General features: G+C 34.8%; 1 protein-coding gene across 2 annotated transcripts in view; it reads right to left on the bottom strand.

Annotated features, from left to right (window-relative positions):
- lt (vacuolar protein sorting-associated protein light) overlaps nt 1–20,637 on the bottom strand; it is a 111,783-nt gene extending 91,146 nt beyond the window's left edge. For both annotated transcript variants that reach the window (XM_089093683.1, XM_089093694.1), the window contains exons 1-4: nt 20,540–20,637; nt 10,208–10,381; nt 3,481–3,639; nt 1,614–1,737 (exon numbers count right to left, since the gene is read on the bottom strand). In XM_089093683.1, the coding sequence (XP_088949809.1) occupies nt 1,614–1,737; nt 3,481–3,639; nt 10,208–10,372 (448 nt within the window). In that variant the 5' untranslated portion in view covers nt 10,373–10,381; nt 20,540–20,637. The remainder of the gene's footprint in view (nt 1–1,613; nt 1,738–3,480; nt 3,640–10,207; nt 10,382–20,539) is intronic.
- Between the last annotated feature and the right edge of the window lie 4,280 nt (nt 20,638–24,917).

Below are 24,917 nucleotides of genomic sequence, written 5' to 3'. Positions count from 1 at the left end.
TTTAAAACGATAGAGCTATTTCAGTTTCAATAGGCTTAAGGGAAGCAAAGTGCTGGAGGGATATAGGCCAGAACATAGTATAGGTAGTCTCAACTTCTACAAATCCATTGTAACAATCAATTGTTTCTTATTATTTTTTTTAATATTACATGTTGCTTAATTTATTTAAAAAATTATTTTTATTAAAACTATCATATTAGAACTAAATTAAATGTAGTTAAATTACAAACTCGGTTAATAATATGGACTGCATTCTACGGAAAATATTGACTGCTAACCTCCTCAGTCAATTTGATAAGTTATGAATTAGATATCAAACACCATTAATCTCAAATAAATACAGATTGATTGAAAAGATCAAAAACAAGTCAGTTGGAAATAACCAGGATAATTTAAAAATGAAAATATTAGCCTATATATGATTTAATACGATTTGATGATGGGGCATAAGCCCTTTATATAGTCTCTGTTTTAGCCCATGTTGGGGCTACCTCCATTGGACCATTGCTCTCCTTTGGGCTGTTATTTATTATGTTTTACTGAGTTAAGTCAATAAGTTCATTCATTTCCTTCCCATTTTTATATTTAGATAAACCTGCTTATCATTACACCACATTACACAGATACGAATATAATTTTAAACATTCAACCATTATAGTGCGAAAACCACACTGCTTTCTGTGACAATTCATACAGACAGAGAGAGCATTTGAACAGTATCTTTGAAATTACCATAGAAAATATTATTAAATATATATAATACAAATATTAAATATATATATATATATATATATATATATATATATATATATATATATATATATATATATATATATATATATATATATATATATAATAGTGAATAAGCAAACTAATAAGAATCTTGGGACCTGAAACAGATTCATAATAATTCGAGTTAATAGCAATCGACTTGAGAGGGCGATCAATGAAAAAAATAACCGAAAGAATAATGTGATACATAAACAATAGTGGATAAGCAAACTGGTAAAACTACGTCTTATTCATCTTTTGTTATGTTAAGTTGGTTGAGTGCCGTTAGTGCCGCCGAGTGTCGTCGGATGACCAATCATTACGAGTCTTAATAAGATGATTTTATTTTAAACATTGTGTTTTGTTAATTACATAAACCAGTAGATGTAGTAATTTCCTTTAGCACGAACTCTTAAACAGCTCTCTATGATGTTCCAGTGCCCCACTAGCAGCGGAGGAGGTCGCTTCCCATGCAAGAAAAGTGATTTCCCTTGTCGTTCAAACCAGGGGACTGAAGGTTTCATAGATAGGGCTTTCGGCCATGGCCATTCCAATGATGTACCTTTACTTCGATCCAATTTGGTTTCAAAGTAATGAACTTTCAGTTACTATTGGCCAAGGTTCATCTTTACTAGGTTGCAGCTACCACTGCAGCCAAGATAAGTCCAGAACCACCCTATCCGGGTGCAACCTGATAGGCTACCTACTTCGACTTCGACGACACACGGCCAACATCGCAGCTCAACAACTTCAACCTGAGCCCTGATCAATCAAAGTTTGGGATAAACTTGATAGAAGCAGAAAAAATTCTGTGAAAAATATGCAATTCGGAATAAGCTAACCTGTAACAATTCTCCGACCTGAACCTGACCTATAATAACTTGGATCAATAGCAATCGACTTGACAGGGCGGTCCATGATTATGACAACAGAATTATCTTGCGCAACAAGACCAGTCACAGCAACCTACAATGTAAAGTTTTACGTTAGATACACTTTTGGCATTGCTGCAACGCAACTATAACAGGCTTTCCTTACACAAATCAATAAAAATCTTCTTTTCTTCTGCTTAATTTTATTTGATTTTTAAGAGCTTAAAAACAAAAGGTTGACTTAGCTTTAGAAAAAAAAAAAATTGTGTATCAAAAACGTATGTCTTGTAAATTTATAACCAACATTTGTTGATCCCTCCATTCTTTTTTGTTCTTTCTCTTATTTGCAGAAGTTATAATTTAAGTTCTCCTTAATTTTTGTCATGTTTATTAATTCAATTGCAATGTCTACCACCTTAGAAAAAAAGGTTGAATCTGATTTACAATATGGTCTTCCCAAATTAACTTCTTAGATGAACAAACTTGCCGAGAAGCAAAAACACGGTACCTATCATACACATCCTGCAAATCATGGCATTTCTAAACAAATATAGTTACTGTAGCTATTTTCATAGCTAAGGAAGGGATGGAAAATTCCCCCCCCCTCACAGGAAATTTGAAAAGAGTGGCCTAAAATATATTTTTTGTGCATTCAATCCCCCCCCCCAAACAATCGCCCTCCTCCCCCCACGAGTTTGAAACATGTTTGCACGTATAACTTAAATCAGAGTCCAAGGTTTTAATTGGTAAGAAATAAACTATTTTTGAAAAGATTATATTCATAGTATTGGTCTTAAACCGATGTTTGAAAGAAAAAAGCTATACATGAACAGAGTTTCATAAAAACTGAGAAATTAATACATAATAGAACAGAAGACACTTAGACACACATAAAACACAAGACACAAAAACACACGACAACAAAACATAAGACACGCATAGAATAGAACAAACAGCGAGCACGTCAATATACAAAATAAAAATAAATCACAAAAGCTACACATGAATAAACTACTGAAAATAATAAAACAAAAACTAAAAAGAATATATTATAAAGATAAACAACAAGAGAAAACTACAAAAAAAAAAACAGCAAAAAAAAATTAAGATAAACAGATTTAGAAAAAAAAATATCCGGCAATAAAATTACAGAAATATTGCTGTGCAAAAAATGTCTGATATCTGTTCATGGAGTTAGTTGAGTGTTCAACAGGAGTTAGCGATTAGTACTGTTGGATTTCTTTTTACTCCAACATAGGGTTCAAAAATGGTAATCAAATTTTCTCAAGTCTAAAAATTTAGACTCGCTTTCAATATTGTAAAAATTCACTCTAAAACCATTTCTAATTAGCAAAATTATGATAATTCCTCAATAGGATTTTTCCTTGGAATTAAATTTTTAAGTTAAATCTTGAAAGAAAAATTAATCAAAATCTCAGTTTAAATTAGATAATCTAGTTTAGTTTAATATTAGCTATAGTTTAATTAACCTAGTTTTTAAAATGCATTAATCTAAAATCTAAAGTCTAAAAGAAAAAAATACTCCACTCTAAAATTTGAAAAGGTGGCTTGGATCGTTTTGCACAATACTAATGGGACTAGAATTGTTCTTTTTCTGCAAATTAAAGATGGAACTGTTCAAATTTTTGCAAATTTTAATAAGCAAGATGTGGTCCGTCATAAATTTTGGCAAAAACACACCAAAGTCATGGTCACATTCAAGTCTCTCCTTTAAACCTCCAGAACTTCACCCCTCATGCTCAAAAGCGTAGTATTATTAAAAGGATCAGAGCATGTATCTAACCAAATTACTAACTAACAAATTGTGAAAAAATACCTTTCCATCATCAGAACAAGTACCCACATGTTCTCCTTTTTCATCAATGGATATTTGATTGATAGGCCCAGCGTGAAGAGGAATAGAAGCAAGTGAATTGATGTTGCCAAGATGGTCAAACACCAGTGTTTTTCCTGACTTGAAGCCAACACAAAGAAACTAGAAAGGTAAAGAAACAGCTAAAACTTAGGTAACTAGCCAATATAAAAAATAAATAAATATAATAAATAAATATAAATATATATAGTGTATATAAAATAATATATAATATTATGTATATTATATATATATATATTATCCATAATATGTATATATAAATAATAATAGTATATACAATGTAGTATATAAATACTTCTGGTAGTATATAAATATATCTTTCACAGGAAACTGTGTTTGAACAAACACAGAAAATCTTCTATGGAGATACTACCAATACTACCACAGGAATCTCAAACCATTAAGCCACTAGAAATCATGGCACTGCTTCAAAATCGTCATGGCTTTTAGCTACCAGAGCACAGTACACTGACAAACACTTTTCCTTCATACCACTTTATATGTTCTTGCTTCACCTCCCCCTATACGAACTCATCACTGTGGTCGGCCGCCATCTATCCTATCCTGTTTACGGCATCTGTTATTGCTGCCTTTCTTACAATAAATCACCAGTTTTTACGTCATTTTCCAGCTTCATACCAGTCCATTCTAGGACATTTAACCTTTTTCTTGCCTCTAAAAAGCTGTTTAGTACAACTGTTTGAGGGATGCATAAAAGAGTAAACCTCATGGAATTTCCTCAAATTGAGAAAGATTGAATAATTACAGATAGAGTACCATACATGTATACCTAGAATGGTGTATGAAGGAGGGAGTAGGCCAAAAGGGCCGAATTTATACCTTTGACGCTTCTAGGTCCAAACGTTTTTGCCGCTCCGTTTTTGCAAGATTTTTGGGAATTCGAGGATAGTGGAAGCACTGAACAGAACACAACTAATGAGCCAAAAGTAATAAAAGGGAGAAGTGAAACTGAACTTTCAACTGCCATTCTTGGGAGACATCTGACAGTTTATAAGTGGCTTTGGAATTCCAGTGTTGCTTTAAAATCACATTTCTGTGAATAGACAGCACAGCAAGGAGTGCACCTGGCATTTTGACGATAAATTACATCAGTCGAGTTTTGTTAAGCAAAAAAAACAGTGATAATTTTTTGCACCCCCTGGCATAGTGCCTATGGCCCCTAGGCCCGTGCCTATTGATAAGTCTTGGCCTGTAGGTCATCCTGGCCAAGTAGATTGCACGCTGGAGTAGTAATTCTATGTCCTTTGGGATGAGAGTTCAAGTCCTGGTCTGGAAAATCCTTTAGGTTGGGGTAGGAGTCAGCAATGTGACTCTGCAAGTTCAGCCACCATTACACGGAGAGTGGCCAAAGACAAGCGTATATTTCTCTTCATCATCATTAAGAAGAGGGTATAAATTTCAGGCAACACCTATGTCATGATACACCAGTATGAGATGGAACCATTTCGTCCAAAAAGCCAACTTAAAAAAGAAAACTAGTTTCACAAAACAAAACTTTGTAAAATATTGAAAAAAGGAAAATTGATTCAAACAGAGTCAAGGCTCAACTCAAATTGCCAATGGAGGAGACTTTAGATTTTTAGCATAGTGTGTCATAAAACAAAATTGAAATATTAACCTTTGAAAGAATAACATGTTTATACAAACAGTAGCCTAAAAGTATGACAAAGTCAAACGGGTATAATTTATTGAAAATACAAGTTATATAATTATAAATCACATAATAAAATAAATATAAAATTATATGATTATTTATATTATAAATTATTGTAAATTTTTACTTAGTTTTCTTATTCGTTTTAGTAACAGCGAGTCAGTTCCGAGACTTAAAATCAAAAAGCAGTTAGAATTAGCTCAAATGCGGTTTTAGGGGAGGTGTAGAGGGGGCACTTGCCACTGGAGCCAAGGCAGACTCCTGGGGGGTCTGGATCTAAGGCCGAAATGTTTGCCCAACTCGTAAAAACGTAACAAAAATGAATATAAACAAATTTTTATGCGTTTTTTTTGTGTACTCCCCCCCGAAAAAAATCCTTTCGTACCCCCCCTCCCGCCGAAAACAATCATGGATACGGCCCTGCCTGGCGCAGATATTTTAGTGGCGCAAAATTTCAAATAAATAATCTAACATTCACAATCATTTTGAAAATTTTGAAACTCATTTCCATTAGAATAAAGTAGGCGGCAAAGTTGGCAGTAAGTATAAGCAAACTGAGTCCAAAATTTTCATTTTTCCCATATAAAGAAAGAAAATTGAGATTTAAATAGATTACTTTTTTTTATAATTGAAAATTTTGCTAAAATTGGGCCTGAAAATTTTCGGGAGATAGAATGTTGAGGGCTAATCAAGATTTTGACCAGGGCGCAAGGGAGACTAGAACCGTCACTGAATTAAATAATTAAGATAGACAACTTTTACCATGTGTGTGAAAATATATTCTCTGTGCATCCTTTTTTTTTCTTTTTCAAGAATTTAAAAATGTTTATTCAGTTATGTTTCTGAGCCTTAGAAATCATTGCTTTGTTCTATTCGTTGAATTACTTTCGCAATTCTATTTGTGTGTTTTGTATACTCCTTGATTTTGAGAAAAATATAACGCAATTAAAATATGTTTTCTGTGAGTTCCTGTATATGTTTCTGTGTATTTCTGTGAATATCTTTATATGGAAGAAAATGAATAGTAGATTTTGCAGAGTTGATAGCTCATCTATCAATTGAATTTTTCTAGCTATTCAACAATCTATTCCATATATATTAAAATGCCATCGAGTTGTTTAGTCATCTAGAAAACATTCTGAAATAATTCTGAATAAGGCACTAAATATGGTGTGGCATAATTGCTGCTAAATAACACTGAGTTTCTCAGCCAATTAGATAATAACCAACATCCAAGGCTATATCCAGGAGAGGGGAGAGGGGGGTTTACTGGGTTTGGACCAGCCAAAATTTTTGTCCGACTCAGGGTTGTAGTGGAGGCGGAGCGGAGCGACGCACCGGCACTGCTTTTGAGAGAGGAGCGAGCGTTCCGGTACTGATTTGTGCCGTCAGCGAGGAATGTTTGTTACATATTTCGCGCTCGCGCAGGTAAAACACGAACCTGCACTAGCATCGCTGTGCTTTGACATCACGCCACTTACTTGCGCGAGACTTCCGGCCTAACCTCACTCTTGTTCTGTTTATTTACGTATTTTATTCGTCCTGTAAACAGTTACGTTCTAGCATTTGGAATCGTTGCTGTTAGTGTTTGTGATTGCTGGTGGACTATTTATGATTATTGATTTAACAGAGGATGTGTAAATAAAACAGCCTCAGAAGTTCATAACAAAAACAATGACATTGAAAGTGAAGCGGTGACATCTGAGGCAAAAGAACCTATGTGTGTTGAAAGTACAAATTCGGAAGCTGAAAGACAAGCAGTCAAATGCGACTGGTCAGACGTTTGAACAACGGATATGTGGGGTAAGAAAAGAGAAGCTTATCCTTGGTTAGACTGTAGGGATGGAAAGTTGGGCTGCAAAATATGCAGCGATTTATCCAGCCTAGGTGCTTTTAAAGCCGAGCGCATTTGTTTATCCAATGAATGGCGCTCCTACCATATCACAAGTAATGGCTCCAAAACAGATGCTCAGTTGAAACCGTTACGTAAAAAAATTATTGAACACAAGCAATCACAAGCTCATTTGGCAGCACAAAAAATAATTGAAACTTCTAAAAAGCAGTCAATTGAAACAGTTTGTGACGCTTTCAATGAAACTCAAAAAGAATCAACCAAATCAGTTTTTAGGTCTGCTAATTATTTGGCTAAAAATGATCGACCACATTCGGATCATTTCGATTTATTAGAACTATAACGATTAGATCGTGTCAATATTGGAGTTGGGCTACATTCCCATTATAGTGCCACTACAATTATAGATCACATTGCCCAGGAAGTGAAGGTTAAAATAACAATTAAAATAAAGAATGAGGGAGGTAAGATCTTCATAATCTTAGACGAGTCCACTACCTTAAGCTCTAAGTCCATTTTAATAATTTATTTGAAGTCTGAAATTAACAAAAACAAAGATCCAGAAACCTTGCTCTTAGATCTAATAGAACTTTCCGACCAAAAAGCGGAAACTGTATTTGAAGCAGTTACAAAAAGTCTCACTAAACATGGTTTTGACCATGACTATCAAAACAACTTAATTGCCTTCACTACCGTAGTGATGGAGCCAATGTAATGCTGGGAAAACGTTCTGGCGTAGCTGCAAAGTTCCAAACTGAATTTCCCAATTTAATTACTCGGCACTGTATGAATCACAGAATAGAGCTTGCACTAACTGACGCCGTAGAAGAAGTATCAGGAGTCAACCACTTCCAATCCCTTATGGAAAAATTGTATACAGTGTACAGTTTATCTTCTAAAAATCAACGTCAGTTATCAGAATGTGCATCTAATCTAAGTGCGCAACTAAACAAAATAGGGCGTGTGTTTTGAACACTCGATGAGTGGCTAGCTCATTTACAACTGTTATTGCGGTTCCGTGTAGCTACAATACCTTGGCGGCGCACTTTTCCTCTTGTAAAGATGATACAACGAGATCATTAACAGAAAGAAGCACTTTCAAGGGCCTCTTAAATCAACTAACCTCAAACCAGTTCTTGCTTGATTTAGCCGTCATGTATGACATGCTTTGTGAGCTTGCAACACTGTCAGAGAGTCTCCAAAATCGAACAATGACAATTGTAAAAGCAGACAAACTAATTGGAAGATCTATTAGATACATCCAATCACTGAAGGAGAAACCAGGGACAATAGCCTCAGAGGCTAAGATAGCAATAAAGGAAGGAGTTTTTTACTATGTTGCACTCAAATAAAATGAAAATTTGTAACTATTAATGTACAACAACTAATATCAAGCATGGCAAACAAAATCAAAAAACCTCTGTTTACTATTTATGGACAGAATGAAGAGGCATGCAAAAAAACTATTCGATAAATTTCAAGTATTGGACACAGATTACTGGTTGACAGAAATTCCTGTTACATTTAGTGAAGAGGAAATATACAGTTTGTGTAAAACATTCAAACTTGATCAACGTGAAGTGCATTACTCTTTCAGAGAGTATCTTGACTGTAGTAGACGTGTCTCGGATGGGCTGATAGAACTGATTAACTGCACTAAGTTGGTCAGTTGCAGTTCAGCTGAGTGTGAATGTGGGTTCAGCCTAATGAACATTATTTTGACTCCAACAAGGAACCTGCTGACTGTTTCTCCCGGTTCTTCTCTTTTATTTGTAAAGCCTCATGGAGTTCCTTTGACATCTTGGGATCCTAATCCCTTTGTTAAAACCTGGTTGAGATCTCATCGCGCTGCTGACGACACTCGGACACAAGTAGCCAAGAGTTAGACACACAGAGGCAGAAGACATGAGGCACTCTGGACTTGCAGATATTAATTAAAATTTTTATAGTTAACACTACTACTACTATTACAAACAAATCACCGCAGCACCAAGCCGCCTGAGGCCAACACAGCTCTGCACGCTCCTCCTCCATCTCAATCTATTCAAAGCCTCCCTTTTTACATCCGCCCATGAAGTTCCCATTTCCTTTAAATCTTTCTTTATGACGTCCTCCCACCCCAGACGAGGACGACCTGCTTTCCGTTTAGCCCTAGATGGTTGGCTGAAAAGATCAATCTTTGGCAATCTGCCATCCTTCATCCACACAACGAGCCTTAGCCACCTCAACTTTCTTTCATTATAGCCCTAGAGAGCGGTATTGAACCACATTTTTCATATAGCCTATTGTTTGAGATACGGTCAGGCAGCTGTATACGGATATACAGATAGTTAACACACTTCTAAATATTAACATTATTACAATATTTCAAATTGTATTTCTGAATACCTAATTTACAGCTGGTTATTATACTAATTTCAACTCATTCTCATTCATTCGTTTCGATTGTTTTGCCTTTATAACCACAGAACCAGTTAGGCCTGCATTGTTTGTGTATGGTACATGATTTTGAGCAGGTCAATTTTTTAGCGGTAACTAACTAGCTCAACTAAATATTTGTATGGCATTTAAGATTATAATATCATATTTAGATTTGCCTACTAAATTATCTAATGAAATAATATTTTTGAAAATTAAAAGAGTTTTATCATGTTAATGACTTATTATTAAATAAAGAAAGTTAAAATTTCCTTGAAGATCAAGTACACAAAGCTAAATATAACTAGCTCAAAACCATGTACTGCACACACAACTCTTAGTATTAAAATTTATAATAAAACACATGTGAAATTTGGTTATACATCTGGTATGGTTTGGCTTCAGAATGCGTAAAAGTGCGTTTTGAAAAGGTTAATTTTAAAAAAAAATTAAAAATTAAACCTGGACCCCCCTTTCACTGGGGGGTATTCCATACCCTGAGACCAGACAGTAATTTACAGCTCCAGCACCGGTAATTTTAGCACTACAAACTCCATCCGACTTATAAAAAAAAGTAACAAAAATACATATAAACAAATTTTTTGTAGGTTTTGTAAAGTTTTGTTCCCCCTCCCCCAACAAAATTCCTAAATTCAGTCTTGCCAAGCCACATTTGATGTGGTACTTTTTTGTGCCCAACCTTTTTATTCTATTAAATACTTTACCTTTGAATGAACAGCCATACAAGTAGCCTGATCATTTTGTAGACAACTTCCTACATCATTTCCTATTTTTTCATATTTTAACAATGGTTCAACATCACTTTGTTTCTCATGTTGAATTTCTTTCTCATCAAAAGTGTCTGTTTCACCTTTTTCCAATGAGCTCATATCTGACTCCTACAAGTAAGAAAGTATATTGTAGTTAATTAAGTCTAAATTTTTTGTCAGGCTTCTATTTGAATAAAGAAATGCTACTAATTGTGCTATATACGGAATAAAAGACAAGTTACCACATGTTAGAATTATAAGTAAATGGTCAAAAAGGATCACTTTGCAAGCCTTTTGAATAGCAAAAAGCTAGTTCTGCCAAGTTTTAGTCACTGAACAATCTTTTGAAGTGAGCATTAACAAAGCAGAAAAATTGTTTCTTCTGCATTCTTAATGCTCACTTCAAAAGGTTACTTTTATTTTTTCTCATGGGTTTCTTTTTGTTTTTTTGTAGTTGTCTTGAACACTGAAGACAGCTTCACAGAGGTCCTTACTGAAATATCTGCTTTCATTTTTTCCACTTGCAGATAATCACCTTTGTTTTCTTGTTGTTGTCTTTTTAATCATGTTTTTTTTTTATTGTTTTTTTTTTTTAATCGTTATGTAGGCCTATATGAAGTATGGTATTTGGAAGTATTTGCCAACAATAGCCCAACAAGTCAAGTTCGAATTTGAATGTAGTCACCAATGTAGAGTGAATCTATAGGATAGCAAAATTCTTAACAACTCCAAGTTACAACTTAAGGTAGGCCTAATAACCATAAATCAAATAATAATGATTACCAGGCATAAAAAGATCTGGAAGCTGAAATTCAAATATTAAAGCTAGGAAACTTAGCAGTAAAAATAGAGCTATGCCCCAAGCTTACTATTCTTTGATTTCAATCAGGCCTTCTTTCAAGTATGACAAGATGGACTGTGGTATATACTAGCCCACTACAATGCTCCTGAAAGTATTCAACATAATCCAAAACATGTATAACAACTACCATAGCTATGTTTGGACCCTAGAAAGCCAAATAGAAGAGTTTACAACAAGTTTGGACATGCTGCAAGGTTACATTCTTTCTCTGCAGCTTCTTAAGCTCATTTTGTATCCCATACTGTCTCTACTTGTTAACAATGTAGTAGTAGCTTTAACATTGTTAACATTAACACCCTAGCTTATGCCAACAACCTCACCAAGCTAGCAGAAACCAAGTCAAGTCTATAGGGCCAAGCCCCTTAAACTTGAATCTGCATCAAATAACTTTAGCATGCCAATAAATCCAAAGAAAACAAAATTTACATGCACCACAAAAGACCCAAACCTATCCCTCATTCATGTTTTAGTAAGTGTTGAAGAAGTAAAATGGGTAACCAAGTTCATATACCTTGATGGCCTACTATCATCAGACCATAACCAAGGTAAGATAAGAGTCATTTCTAAGAAATGGCTATCTCAAGTCCAGATGAGCTAAATTAAGTTGCCCCCCCCCCAATAATTTGGAGAAAAAATTATTATATAGCCCATGCCCCTTGACTATCCGGATTTTCTTCCAGACTATCCGGTTATCTCCTAATTTTCTTGCGAAGTTGGGCCAAAATTAATATTTATCTATTTTTTATTACTGTGAAAAAGATTAGATTTTTTAAAATAATTATTGTCCTTGCAAGAAATCTTTTATATTGTCTGATTGTAAAATGTGACAGCTTGTTTTTATTGCAATGCCATTGAAGGAAAAACAATGGTAAAGTGGTCATAAACATGTTTTTTCTGAGCATTGAAATAAAGGAAAGATACCTCAGGGAATTGCCACACAGAATTAGGGTAGTCAAAGATATGGAGTGCAGGTTGCAAGATCAGGAAATTTAGACATGGAGTAAGATATACAAATCAGATTCTCTTGAGGTTTTATAAATTAGCTATGGAGATATGGTACAAGGAAATCTATTTTAATTTAAATCTTAGAGCTTAAATAAGATATTTGAAAAAAACTACGTTTTCTAAAGAGTTAAAGAGGCTGAGTTACAAGGTCGAACCTTAAAACGTACAGGGATTAGGAGGCACAGTTGGGGGGCTACCGCCCCCCAAACCCCTTGCTTTCGCAGCCTTTAAATATACAAAAAATTTCTTTCAACTGAAAGTAAGGAGCGACATTAAAACTTAAAACGAACAGAAATTATTCCGTATATGAAAGAGGCTGTGCCCCCTCCTCAACGCCTCGCTCTTTTACGCTAAAGTTTTTATTGTTTAAAAAAGAGTTGTGAGAAAGTCAAACTTTAGCGTAAAGGGCGAGGCGTTGAGGAGGGCACAGCCTCTTTCATATACGGAATAATTTCTGTTCGTTTTAAGTTTTAATGTCGCTCCTTACTTTTAGTTTAAAGAATTTTTTTTATATTTAAAGCCAGAGAAAGCGGGGGGTTTGGGGAGCGGGAGCCCCCCAACTGTGCCTCCTAATCCCTGTACGTTTTAAGGTTCGACCGTGTCACTCAGCCTCTTTAACCCTTTAGAACACGTAGTTTTTTTCAAATAATTTCTGCACGTTTTTGTACAGTTTATTACTTATTATTGCTTGACTAACTGTTAGATGATTGTGTATTATTCTTTTCTTTCTCGACAGGGTGTTTTAAGGGTCGACCTTGTAACTCAGCCTCTTTAACTCTTTAGAAAACATAATTTTTTTCAAATAATTTAAAAAAGAAACTGAGTTTTTTTTTTTAAATTTAAATTCAGTATATAAAAAATTTGATTTAACGGTGAATCGAATTCGGGTTTTCCGCCTGACAGCCAGAAGTCTTACCGCTACACTAAAGAGACATAATTGAAATTGTTTTTTTAGTAAGGTGATGAATCTTTTTGACGCAAGCAAAACTTGATATTTGGTTTTTGGAAAACAGGGAAGGAGTGATCAGATTGAATTGAAATTTCGAGGATAAGCTCCCAGGCCCCAGGAAAGCTTATCCTCTAAATTTCAGCCCGATCACACAATGTTAAAGGGGGGTTGTGGTGGTAAAAATTAACATGGGCTAATATAGGAAAACGAGGTCTTTCGTAAATGTAAATTCGGGGGATAATATTTCGGTCTGAAAATATCAAAATGCCCTAACAGGTCGAATTCTGCTTTGAATTAGCCTTCATTCAACCGAATCCGTTGCCAACTGTGGCCTGTAGGCGTGGCTAAGAAAAAAAAAGAAATGATGATGATGAATTTTAAGTGGCTATATTTGGTTTTTGAAAACAGGGCAGGAGTGATCAGATTGAGCTGAAATTTCGACGATAAGCTCCCGGGCCCAGGAAAGCTTATCCTCTAAATTTCAGCCCAATCTGACAACGTTAAAGGGGGGCTGTGGTGGGAGGGTCCAAACTTCCGGCCCAGTTTACCCCATGAAGATAAAGTCGGAGGAGGACGAAATTTTGCAAGTTTCTTAGTTTGAGCTTGGGCTACAAAATGCGATTACCGCCGTCTCTCTGCGACCTCTAGGACCTGAAATCGCTTAACATTGTGGTGGGTCGCCTCTTTATAGAGGCACAAGTGTGCCTCCTTGATGTAGAATTTTAATTTCCCCATTTTGTCAGGTAGTTTTTGTCAATTGATTCTAAGGCTGTTTAAAATTTCACTGTTGATCATTTGGATTAAAATAATGTTTGGCAGAAGTTAAGCTTGATGTCTTGTCCATATTTTGTCCACAGATCAGTCATGATAACAAGGCTGAAAAGGAATTGCAAATCCCACAAACTCTTTCTCAGAAGGAAGAAGGAATTATAATGAGAAATGATACCAATTCAGTTTTCAAAATTCTCAAAAAGTAAGCAAAAATACTAAAAATCAAACAAATGCTAATCAATCAATGACATGCTGCTGATCAGCTTTCAGCAGTGTGCTGCCAGAGTTCTGCTGCTGAGCATAATTGCATCCAGTGCTCCCAGATTTTGACTTGAGGCAGGTGTGGCAAACAATAATGAGGATGATATTTCTGTTGAGCCTTTATAAATGCCATATACATCTGTTAACAGGTTTGTAGTGAGTAAGAAAAAAAAACAGTTAATTTTCTGTGAAGCTTCAAGTAAATTTTTTGCAGTGAAACTTTTCAAGAAGAATTATAGAGAAAGCTTTAATTATTTTTTAACCATTTCAACTTTCTGATATTCAGAGAATATATTTAGCCTACACAAGGTAATGTACCTGTTATTAATAGGCTACCATTTTATCAGCACTTTTTTATTGGTACTTTATCATAACTTACTTATAAATTATTAGCAGTTTTTTAGAGTTACTAGTAATTTGTAAACTGAGACTTGGTAAAATTTTGAATTAGGTTGTAATTGTTTGTTTAGTTATTATAAATTTTAAAATTTTGAGCATTTGAACAAATCAATGGTACATCTTTTGTAAATACCCTTAAAATTCATACTTAAAGACAAAGCCTTGTTTTTAGGAGCATGAAAAAGCTATGGGACCCTAATATGTGGAATGTTGCATGATTCTGGAGTAAAGAATTTTTAGAGCCAATCTGTTTTTTATCAGCCAGTAGTCAGTTTTATTAGAGCCATTATCACCAATATTAGGCAAATTCTGCAATAAAAGCAAAGTCTGGTTGCTTTTTCTGGCCATCTGTCAAATTGGAATGATAATACCTACTTTCATTTCACAATTCTTCAAGGCATTTACACTGAATTATTGCCAAAATCATGAGGTGGGGCTTTATTTCCTGTATATTATTATTCTTCTTCTGAGATATATTTATGCCCCCATTGAAAACCCAATCTTTCCACTTTACTATTGCATTGGTAAAACAAATGTTTGTAGTCCAAATCGACTGTATCCAGGATAAGATTGAATCAAACAAGTGATAAGATATAAAACCTTGCTAAGATTCAGAAAAATTATTGTGAATATTAGAGATGAAGAGTCTTCAAAAAATGTATATAACAGGCAAGGGTGTAGCTCCAGCATTTTTTATTGGGGATGGGGGGGGGAGGCAAGAGGGGGTCCAAATCTGGATAATCAAGGGGCACAGGCTATATAATAAATTCTTCTCCAAATTATTGGGGGAAACTGCCCCCCCCCCTGATAGCAGGTATTTCAGGCCAGCAATGTAGTAAATAATTTATCACTAGCAAACAAAAACAATCCAGTTTAGAAATCCAGTCTTAGAAAGAGGCCAAGGAATTCCATACCTAAATGTCCATGGATGTCTAGAGGTCTGATCAATGCTACACATATGAAGGCGTCTCTGTTTAAGGCTGCATGTAAAAGTAAGACACAGGATGATCTTTTGAAGTATAAACTTTATAAAAATGTGCTTACTTCTTCAGTACGTGCAGCCAAAAAGCTATATTTTTTGCGTCGAATTGATGAGTGTAAGGGGAATTTGTGAAAGGTTTGGACTGTAGTTCATGAAGCTCTTTCCCGCAAGAAACTCAAACAGTCCCCCCCTTGTCACTACAGGAAAGCTGATGGATCTTTCGTGGACAAAAATTCTTCAGCAAGCGCCTTCAATTCGTATTTCACCTCACTTCCTTCAGTTCCTAATCCACCCTACAGCAGAGTAAGTAGTTTTCCCTTAGCAGAAAAGTCATTTTTCCTTTTTCCATGCAGTGATACCAAAATTTCTAACATTATTTATCAGCTTTCAAGTAGCCGTACAGTTGATGGTTTTGGTTTGAGCTGTAATGTTCTTAAGAAAATTGGTCAGTTTGTTTCTAACCCCATCTCACACATAACTAACCTTTCTCTTTTTTCTGGTGTTTTTCCTCATTTATTTAAGATTGCTAATGTTGTACCTTTGTTTAAAAAAGGTGATTCATCTCTAATTTCAAACTATAGACCTATTTCTCTCCTTCCTGTAATCTCTAAGGTTGTTGAAAAAGTAGTGTATTGTACTCTCTTCATTTATATTTAGTACTAATACGACTGCAGGTAATTCTCTCATAACTAACCATCAGTATGGCTTTCGTCCCAGTTTCTCTACCTTGCATGCACTTTCAGATGCAACAGAGTTTGTGCGTGTTAATCTTGACAAGGGCTTGTGTGTTTTGGGTCTATTTCTTGACTTTTCAAAGGCATTTGATATGGTCGTTCACTCTGTTCTTTTGTCTAAATTATCTTCATTTGGAGTGCATGGAGTCCCACTTAAATGGTTTAGGTCTTACCTCTCAGGGAGATCTAAGTATGTTTCGGTTAATAGTACTTCTTCCTCTTCTTTGTTTATTGTGAAAGGCGTCCCACTGGGATCTGTGCTTGTACCACTTTTGTTTTTAATATATATTAATGATCTTGTTGATGGTCTTCATCCCCTTGTGCACCCTATACTTTTTGCTGATGACAGTAACTTCTTCATTGCTGCAGTTGACCTGCCATCTGCCATTTCCCTAGCTCAAGGTCTTCTTGATAAAGTAAAAGATTGGTGCTGGTCAAATGGTATGACTCTCAACAGCCAAAAAAGTGCCATTGTACACTTTAGAACCCCTTATCGTATGAGAGACGCAGGGGAACCAACCATCCTGACTTATGGGAATGATATTATACTGCAAGCTACTATAGTGAAATTTCTTGGTGTGCATCTTGACTGTTTTCTTTCTTTTAAACCCCATATAACTCATACCCGTTCCCTTGTCCTCCACCAATCTTCAATGTTATACAGGGTTAACTCATTTCTTCCCCCTGATGTTTTGCTTTACCTTTCTTATTGCTGTTCTGTCTGGGGTAGTACTAATAAATCTCTTCTCTGCTCACTTCAAAGAGCCCAAAATAGGGCAGTGAAGGCTACTTATCTTCTACCTCGTTTTTACCCTTCCTCTGATCTTTATAATGATACTGGAAAAGCTCCGCTGGATCGTATTGTGGGTAAAAGTTACCTTTATTTAGCACATTCTGCTTTTCTAGGTAGACTCCCACCATCTCTGCAGCAGTTTTTCTTTCTGTCAGGCTCAGGTAGGTACTCTTCTTTTTTATGTAGCTCTTATTGCAGGTTCATTTTACCTAAGCGTTCATCGACAGCAGGTCAGAGGTCTCCTGTTTATCAATCTATTTTACTATGGAACTCAATCCCTCCTGATGTCCCTATATATATTTTTGCAGAGGCAATTTCTTGGGGGGTATTTCCATTTTATTATTTTCCCCCTTTTTTCTTCAAATTTTGCTTTATATCCACAGTTATCTTTTTTCTTTTTTTTTTTTCTTTTTTTTTTCATTCAATATATTTAAAATAATTCTCCGATTTTCTCCTATTATTTATACTAATTTCATAAATTTATATTATATAATTTTTTTTTTTTTTTTTTTTTTCTAGTGCTTTATAATAGTGTCTTATTTGTTTTGTTGGCCCTTTACAAGCTTAGCTTCTTGGGCGTGTTTAAATTTTAAGTTTGTAATTTTATTGTTTTTTTTTTAGTATTAATAAATTGATTGATTGATTGATAGATCCACTTCTGGACTGCCTGTCCAGATTTTGTCCAGCATTTTGGATATCCAATAACAAAATTATCATTTCACTAAACAGCAATGAAGACCACACTGCCTTTCCATCACAGTATGATGAAAAATTATATATGTTTTTCTTGCTGAGGACAGCCCTTGGACATAGGGCCAAAATATTCATTAAAAATATCTTCACTGTTTTACAAAATGAATTCCTATTGTTCTTTGTTTTATTTTTTTTTATTGTTTTGTATCATTTCATTACATTCAGAAATTTCTATTCCTTGGATTTTCAAGGCTGTTTCTAGTTTAAACAAAAAAAAATATGCCTGGGCAAAGCCCCTAGCTGAACACTAAAATTTTTTGACTCTGTTGTAAATTGGACTTGTTTCTGGCATGCTTAAAGACTATATCAGGCATCAAAAAACTTCTGAAATGACAGTCAAAACTGTTTTAAAAGGGAGTGCCAGCAGGACAATGTAGATTAGGAGGATCATAGTGTGAGTGGACTAAATTGCCCTATTGATCCTTGCTTTGAGAACAGCATAGCTGAAAATTTTGATAATTATCTTGGAAGTTTTAAAAAGTCAAATATAGCCTCAAGGCAGCATAGCAATCAATTAACTTGTTCAGCAAATAAGGTATTATCCTGTAGGTGCTGGTTAGTGAAGATGTTGACCAAATACATTGGCTGCATCTCATTCTCAAAGCTTTGGCTTGGATGACCAATCTTTGTCCACCACTCCCTTGAAGGCTTCCACACTAGGGACTGAGACTGCTTCTTTGCTTAGAGAGTTCCAGGGCCCTGCAATTCTATTTGGGACAAAGTTGTTCTGTAGTCTGGTGTTGGCTTGTTTGCAGTACAGCTTCATGGTGTGTCCTCTAGTTCTTGTTGACTGGTCAAGTTTAAGCATATTTTACTGCAAGGACTGAGTGTACAGCATTTTGTATGCCATGATGACATCCCCACACTTCTGTTGATAGGAAAGGGTAGGAATCTGGAAATTCTCTAGGCAGGATGGGTAGTTCAGGCTTTGGCAAACCTCTGTTGATTTAGTTGCTTGCCTTTGGAGACTCTCTAACTTTTTTTTTTGTTGCCTCTATTCAATAGGGTTGCCACACACATACCAAATTCTAGTTTTGGTCAAATAAGTCCTTTATATAGCTTTGACATCAGCTTTGGTGACCTACTGTGGAATGTTCTTTTTACAATTCCCAGGGTCTAGAGTGCTTTGGAGAAAACTGACTCAAGCATGCTGGTCAAACTTTAATTCTTCATCCACCAGTATACCCAGGTCTCTTTCAGCATGGGAGGAATCAATCATCTGTCCAACAGCATCTATTCCACACATGTGATACTGACCCCTCACGTTCTTTCTGCCAAAATGAAGTGTCCTGTATTTCTTAATGTTGGTTTCTAATCTCCGGAGTTTTGCCTAATCTGAAAGTTTGTATAGGTCATTTAATAACAGGGCTTGCTGTTTGGCTGTTTTTGCAGGGCTGATGATTTTCAAATCACTGGCATACAGGTTCATTTTATTTTGACAGATTGTGAGGCATTGTTGATATAGATGTTAAATAATGTTGGGCCAAGGATTGTTCCATGTGGGACTCCACTTTTCACTTCCATACTATCTGAGTAAAATGCCTGACCCTTTTCTCCATGCACCTTTACACTCTGCCTTTTATCTTTCAGGAATGCTATCACCCACTCAACAGCCTCCTGGCTTACCCCAATTACCTTAAATACCTTAAATCACAGCTTGGAGCAAATTTAAGGATTTTCCATCCTTGTAATGATTGAATTGTAATGAATTTTGCCTGTAGTCAATGATGACATACTTTGTCAAAATCTAAGAGAATGAGATCTACTGGGATTCCTCTATCTAGGAACTTAGTGAACAAAATTGTAAGCATCTATCAGATTTGTATTGATGGATTGCCCTGATCTAAATCCATGCTGACTCTGTCTAATAAGGTTGTTGGAGGTGGAGGTGTCTGACAATGGCAGTATTTACTATTTCTTCCAGAATTTTCTCAACAACTATGTACAGGCTAAAGTATCAACAAGTTAGTACAGGCTAAAGTATGTCCTGGGAAGGTATTTTGTAGTGCCTATCTCCACTCTTTCTCCCTCTAGAGGGTCCTGAAATTTTCCTACATTACAGGTCTATACCTATTGAAATTTTTACAAAACAATATTTGGTAAAGTTCTATGAAATCATATTATTGAGTCAGGACTAAAGTGAATACACTATTCAATGCCTTATTTTATTCTGATTGCAAATATAATAAGCATTTCTATCGGAAATTAATTTCAGCCCCCCCCCCCCTATATAGGCTATACCTAACCTAACCCGGAATTGGCCGATACAGGGGGGGGGGCGGAAATTCATTTCTGATAGAAATGCTTATTATATTTGTAATAAGCATAAAAAAAGGCATTGAATGGTGTATTCACTTTAGTCCTAACTCAATAATATCATTTTGTAGAACTTTACCCCTAACCCTGAATTGGCATATATAGGGGGGGGGCTGAAATTCATTTCCGATAGAAATGCTTATTATATTCGTAATCAGCATAAAAAAAGGCATCAAATGGTGTATTCACTTTAGTCCTAACTCAATAGCCTAATATGATTTCATAGAACTTTACCCAATAATATTTTACCTTAGTTTTCAGTTATCAGCTTCTTTTTCTCTGGCTTTAGTTCTGAAAATGCAATTTCTGTTATTTGAGTAGAATTTTAAGCCATATCAAAGTTTTTTTCAAAATTTAGGAAATGTATTTGTATAGGCCTATCTTTAAAACCTTATAAAAGTTTCATTTTCCTAACCAAATCCCTTTCCAAGATAGCCAAAAGTAGCTAAAGTAGAATCTTACCGGAAGTTTTTTTAAGACTTAGAAATCCGAAAAAGGTTAACATATCATAGTAGCTTGGCAATACATTCCAGAAGGATATTTTAGGAAATGAAACGTTGCAAATATTTTAAATTTCCTGCCTTTTGACTTGCTATCCAAACGTGTGCAGGCAGCTCAAAATAAAAAAAAGGGGGCTTTGTGGCAAAAGAGATCTACTAACATTACAACCAACAACTCTTACACCACTAAGCCTACTACTACTACTACTACTGCTCACAACTCTTATAATGTCAAGCCGCAGGTGGTCAACACAGCTGGGCATCCTCGTTCTCCACTCCAATCTTTTTAATTTACCTAGTTTAATTATCATGGTTTGCAGATAATGCGAAAAGTCTAGATGTCTGTGTGAATTTTTTTTTTTTTTTTATTATTATTATTGAGCATAAGTTTTTACCATTCGTGTAGAATCATAGCCTAATACTCTGGAAGTTGAGGGCTGTATTTAATAAACAGCACAAACGGTAATGTTTCGTTTTTGTTTTGTTTTTTAGAGTCGTACCATGGAATTTTTTTTGTAAACTGGTCCATTCTGGTAATTTTCTTTTATTTACGGCAAATTTCCTTATTTTTAGGATTTAGATATGGACTCACTGGAAAAGGATAAGGAAACATAGAGCCATTACTCGAAAGAACCAGGCAAATCATAATGATATGGTTAGGGAAGTTGTCCTCGAAATGATCAGGCTGCTTGTGTAGTATCGAGATTGCAGCTGTAGTTGAAAACTAGCAAAGAACAGATCACAGCCCTTATTAACCGAAATTTAAAAAAAAACTGGCAATTGAGAAAAGATTACCTTTTCTAACTGATTCAGGAATGGAGACTATCTCGATTAGTGTTAATGATAAAATCTTATTTTGAAAAAAATTACGAGAATTTAGAAAAAAAGAAGCCTGGAACCTCTAAAATTGGCGTCAGATCGAAACAAAAAGTACACTATTGAAATCACCATTCCAAATAACCTATATAAGAAACTTACAATCCCCTGGTTTGAACAACAAGGAAAATCACTTTTTCGTATGGGTAGCACTGTCGTGTCCTTTTTTTCCTCTGCAGCTATCCAGCTAAGAAAGAGCCAAAGGTTTTTTTCCTGTGTTATATATAACCATGGTTGTTATAAATAACACTAAAAGCAAGAAAAGTATAATTGAGTCACTTTAAAGCAAAATGATGCTAGAGTCTTTAGCCAGAATGGTTAGGTCATCATGCCTGCTTTAATGGTCTTACTAAAAAAAGGGAAGATTTTACATTGAGATGGATTTATCATTTTTATTATTTACAACAACTGTTCTAAAAAGTTTGATAGTAGATATAATGCTTATACAAGATCCTTCGGATCTTATATAAACACTAAAGTGTGATAACAACTTTAAAGTGCGATAATGTCTCATAACTGAAAAGTGTGATAACATATCTATATAGGACACTGTAAAATCAACATTTTAAAATTTGAAATATGCCAAGAGGATGAACAAAAAAAAGTTCACAAATATTGAAAATGATCCGTTATTGGAAGAACAACAATTATCTATAAAAGGTTTGTTGTTTTATCGATAAGCCGCTATTGACCGTCATTTTATTTTCAAATAGACAGCATGGGCAGCGTTTAACTATAACAAGGTTTCTGTGGTGAGAATAACATTGAATGTTTGATATCCTATTTGTTACCTTATGTGTGTGAGTACGTCTATGTAAATAAGTTTTGTTTATTTCTATTATTAATCAATCTATTCTGAGATTGACCTACTTGTTATTTTTAGTACGTTTAATAATGAAAAGATTTCTTTTTAGTGATCAAAGTAGTGTTTCAACATCAAGCAGCAGTAATAAAATTAAGAGAGACGACGTTAGTAATGTAAATGAATCAGCAACCGGTACTTCTGGCCTAGGATCGAGCTTAAAGTCTAGAAAATTTAGAGGGTAGGACGAAAATTGTTTATCTCTTGAATTTATTCACACTAAGAATCCATACAGTACCACTATCTTCAATAAACTATTGCCCTTGAACTTTCAGATAGTGCAGCTATGCTATTTAGAACACCTGGATGCGTAAAGAGTTTTTTGACTCAGTTCAACAGCCCCCCTCAACACTCTTTGGAAGTTTCAACCTAATAATCTTACTCATTTCTGAGACATTGTAAATACATCTTTTGAACAAACTGGATGAACATACTATAGTTTGCCTAAGTTCAACATGTCTCGAAAGTTTTATTTTAATACTTTTAGAGTTTCTAAGATATAATAGATACATCATTGGACGACATGGATACATAATGAGTCTTAGAGTTTCAACAAGATCCCCCCAGCATATTCTAAAGGTTTCAACTTAACACATGTTGTCATACCTGAGATATTGCAGATACGTCATTTGGACAACCTGGATGCATCTATTCTGTTTCTGCATCCATTCTGCTATTGACCGTCATTCTATTTTCAAATAGACAGCATGGGCACCGTTTAACTATAACAAGGTTTCTGTGGCGAGTCTAACATTTAAAGTTTGAGATTCTATTTGTTACCTTATTTTTGTGAGTACGTCTATGCAAATAAGTTTTGTTTATTTCTATTATTAATCAATACATTCTGAGATTGACCTACTTGTTATTTTTAGTACGTTTAATAATGAAATGATTTGTTTTTAGTGATCAAAGTAGTGTTTCAACATCAAGCAGCAGTAATAAAATTAAGAGAGACGACGTTAGTAATGTAAATGAATCAGCAACCGGTACTTCTGGCCTAGGATCGAGCTTAAAGTCTAGAAAATTTAGAGGGTAGGACGAAAATGATTTATCTCTTGAATTTATTCACACTAAGAATCCATACAGTACCACTATCTTCAATAAGCTATTGCCCTTGATCTTTCAGATAGTGCAGCTATGCTATTTAGAACACCTGGATGCGTAAAGAGTCTTTTTACTCAGTTCAACAGCCCCCCTCAACATCTTTGGAAGTTTCAACCTAATAATCTTACTCATTTCTGAGACATTGTGCATACATCCTTTTGACAACCTCGATGAACATACTATCGTTTGCCTAAGTTCAACATGTCTCGAAAGTTTTATTTTAACACTTTTAGAGTTTCTAAGATATTCTAGATACATCATTGGACAACATGGATACATAATGAGGCTTTAGAGTTTCAACAAGATCCCCCCAGTATATTCTAAAGGTTTCAACTTAACACATGTTGTCATAGCTGAGATATTGCAGATACGTCGTTTGGACAACCTGGATTCATTTATTCTGTTTTTTTAGTACAAAATCCCTCTCGCTATTCCCTAAGATTTTAAACTTCAAGTCTTAGCCGTACCATAAATATTTCAGATTCGCCCTTTTGATAACCTGAATGCAAAAATTGTCTTTGATTTTGTTCAACACCCCCCTCAACAATTTGAGAGTGTTGCAATCTAATATCCTTAGCTGTTCCTTATATATAGCATTTCCGTCCTTTTGATAACCTGGATGCAGATAGTGTCTTTTGATTTTTCTTTTGAAAGACTATCATAAAATATTCTACTGAAAAAGTTTTGCATGCAATTTAGCTAGTTTGTCTTGAACCCTTTTCAAATTATAAGAATTTCAAACCACAATAAAACAAGCTAACTTAGAGGTTGTATATTTGCTTCAGGCAAAAACTGTTTTAAATTCGTAATTTCAATTTATACTTCCTAAAAACGTTGTACATTATGAATCTTAATGAAAAAAAATATTCTATATTTGGTGTTTTCAAATACTAAACAGTTTATAAGCTTACAAAGTTATAATTAAAGGTCCGGGGATCAATAATTAAGTCACTTTCAGAAACTTTAAATATTTTAGCCTTGCAGATGAAAATACGTGGCAAGTGGATACCATTTAAAATTTTCGTTTTCAAATGACTTTCCAATGGAACGACGATTGATTACCTAATTTGGGGTAAAGACAACTCGCGGAGCCAAAGTCAAGGAGCCATTGAAGCCAAAAGGAGCAAAGGTCTTAAACTTGAGGAGCCACTGCCAATGAATATGTGTAAACTTTGTATTTGACCAATGAAATAAAAAAAAAAGTTGGTTTAGCTAACACTATATTGAATATGCGCGGATTATGCTGATTAATGAGTTTTATCTAAATATTTTTGCAATATTTTTCATTACACTTTCATTGTTTATTCGTTGAATTAATCCTAAAAAAGTTTTCCCAAAACAGGAGTTTTCAAAAGGCCAAGAACTATATTAAGACTTAAGACAAGCAGAAATAAAGTCATATAATATTTCAAACTTGATGTAAACAAAAATTTCTATCAAAACAAAATAAATAAAAATGTTAATCTATAATCAAATCAAACTTAAAAAGAATATAAAT

This window comes from Artemia sp. Qi Xiang Cuo, chromosome 1 (genome assembly GCF_049724085.1).
Source record: "Artemia sp. Qi Xiang Cuo chromosome 1, ASM4972408v1, whole genome shotgun sequence".
NCBI lineage: Eukaryota > Metazoa > Arthropoda > Branchiopoda > Anostraca > Artemiidae > Artemia > Artemia sp. Qi Xiang Cuo.
This window is presented reverse-complemented; position numbering and strand designations above follow the sequence as displayed.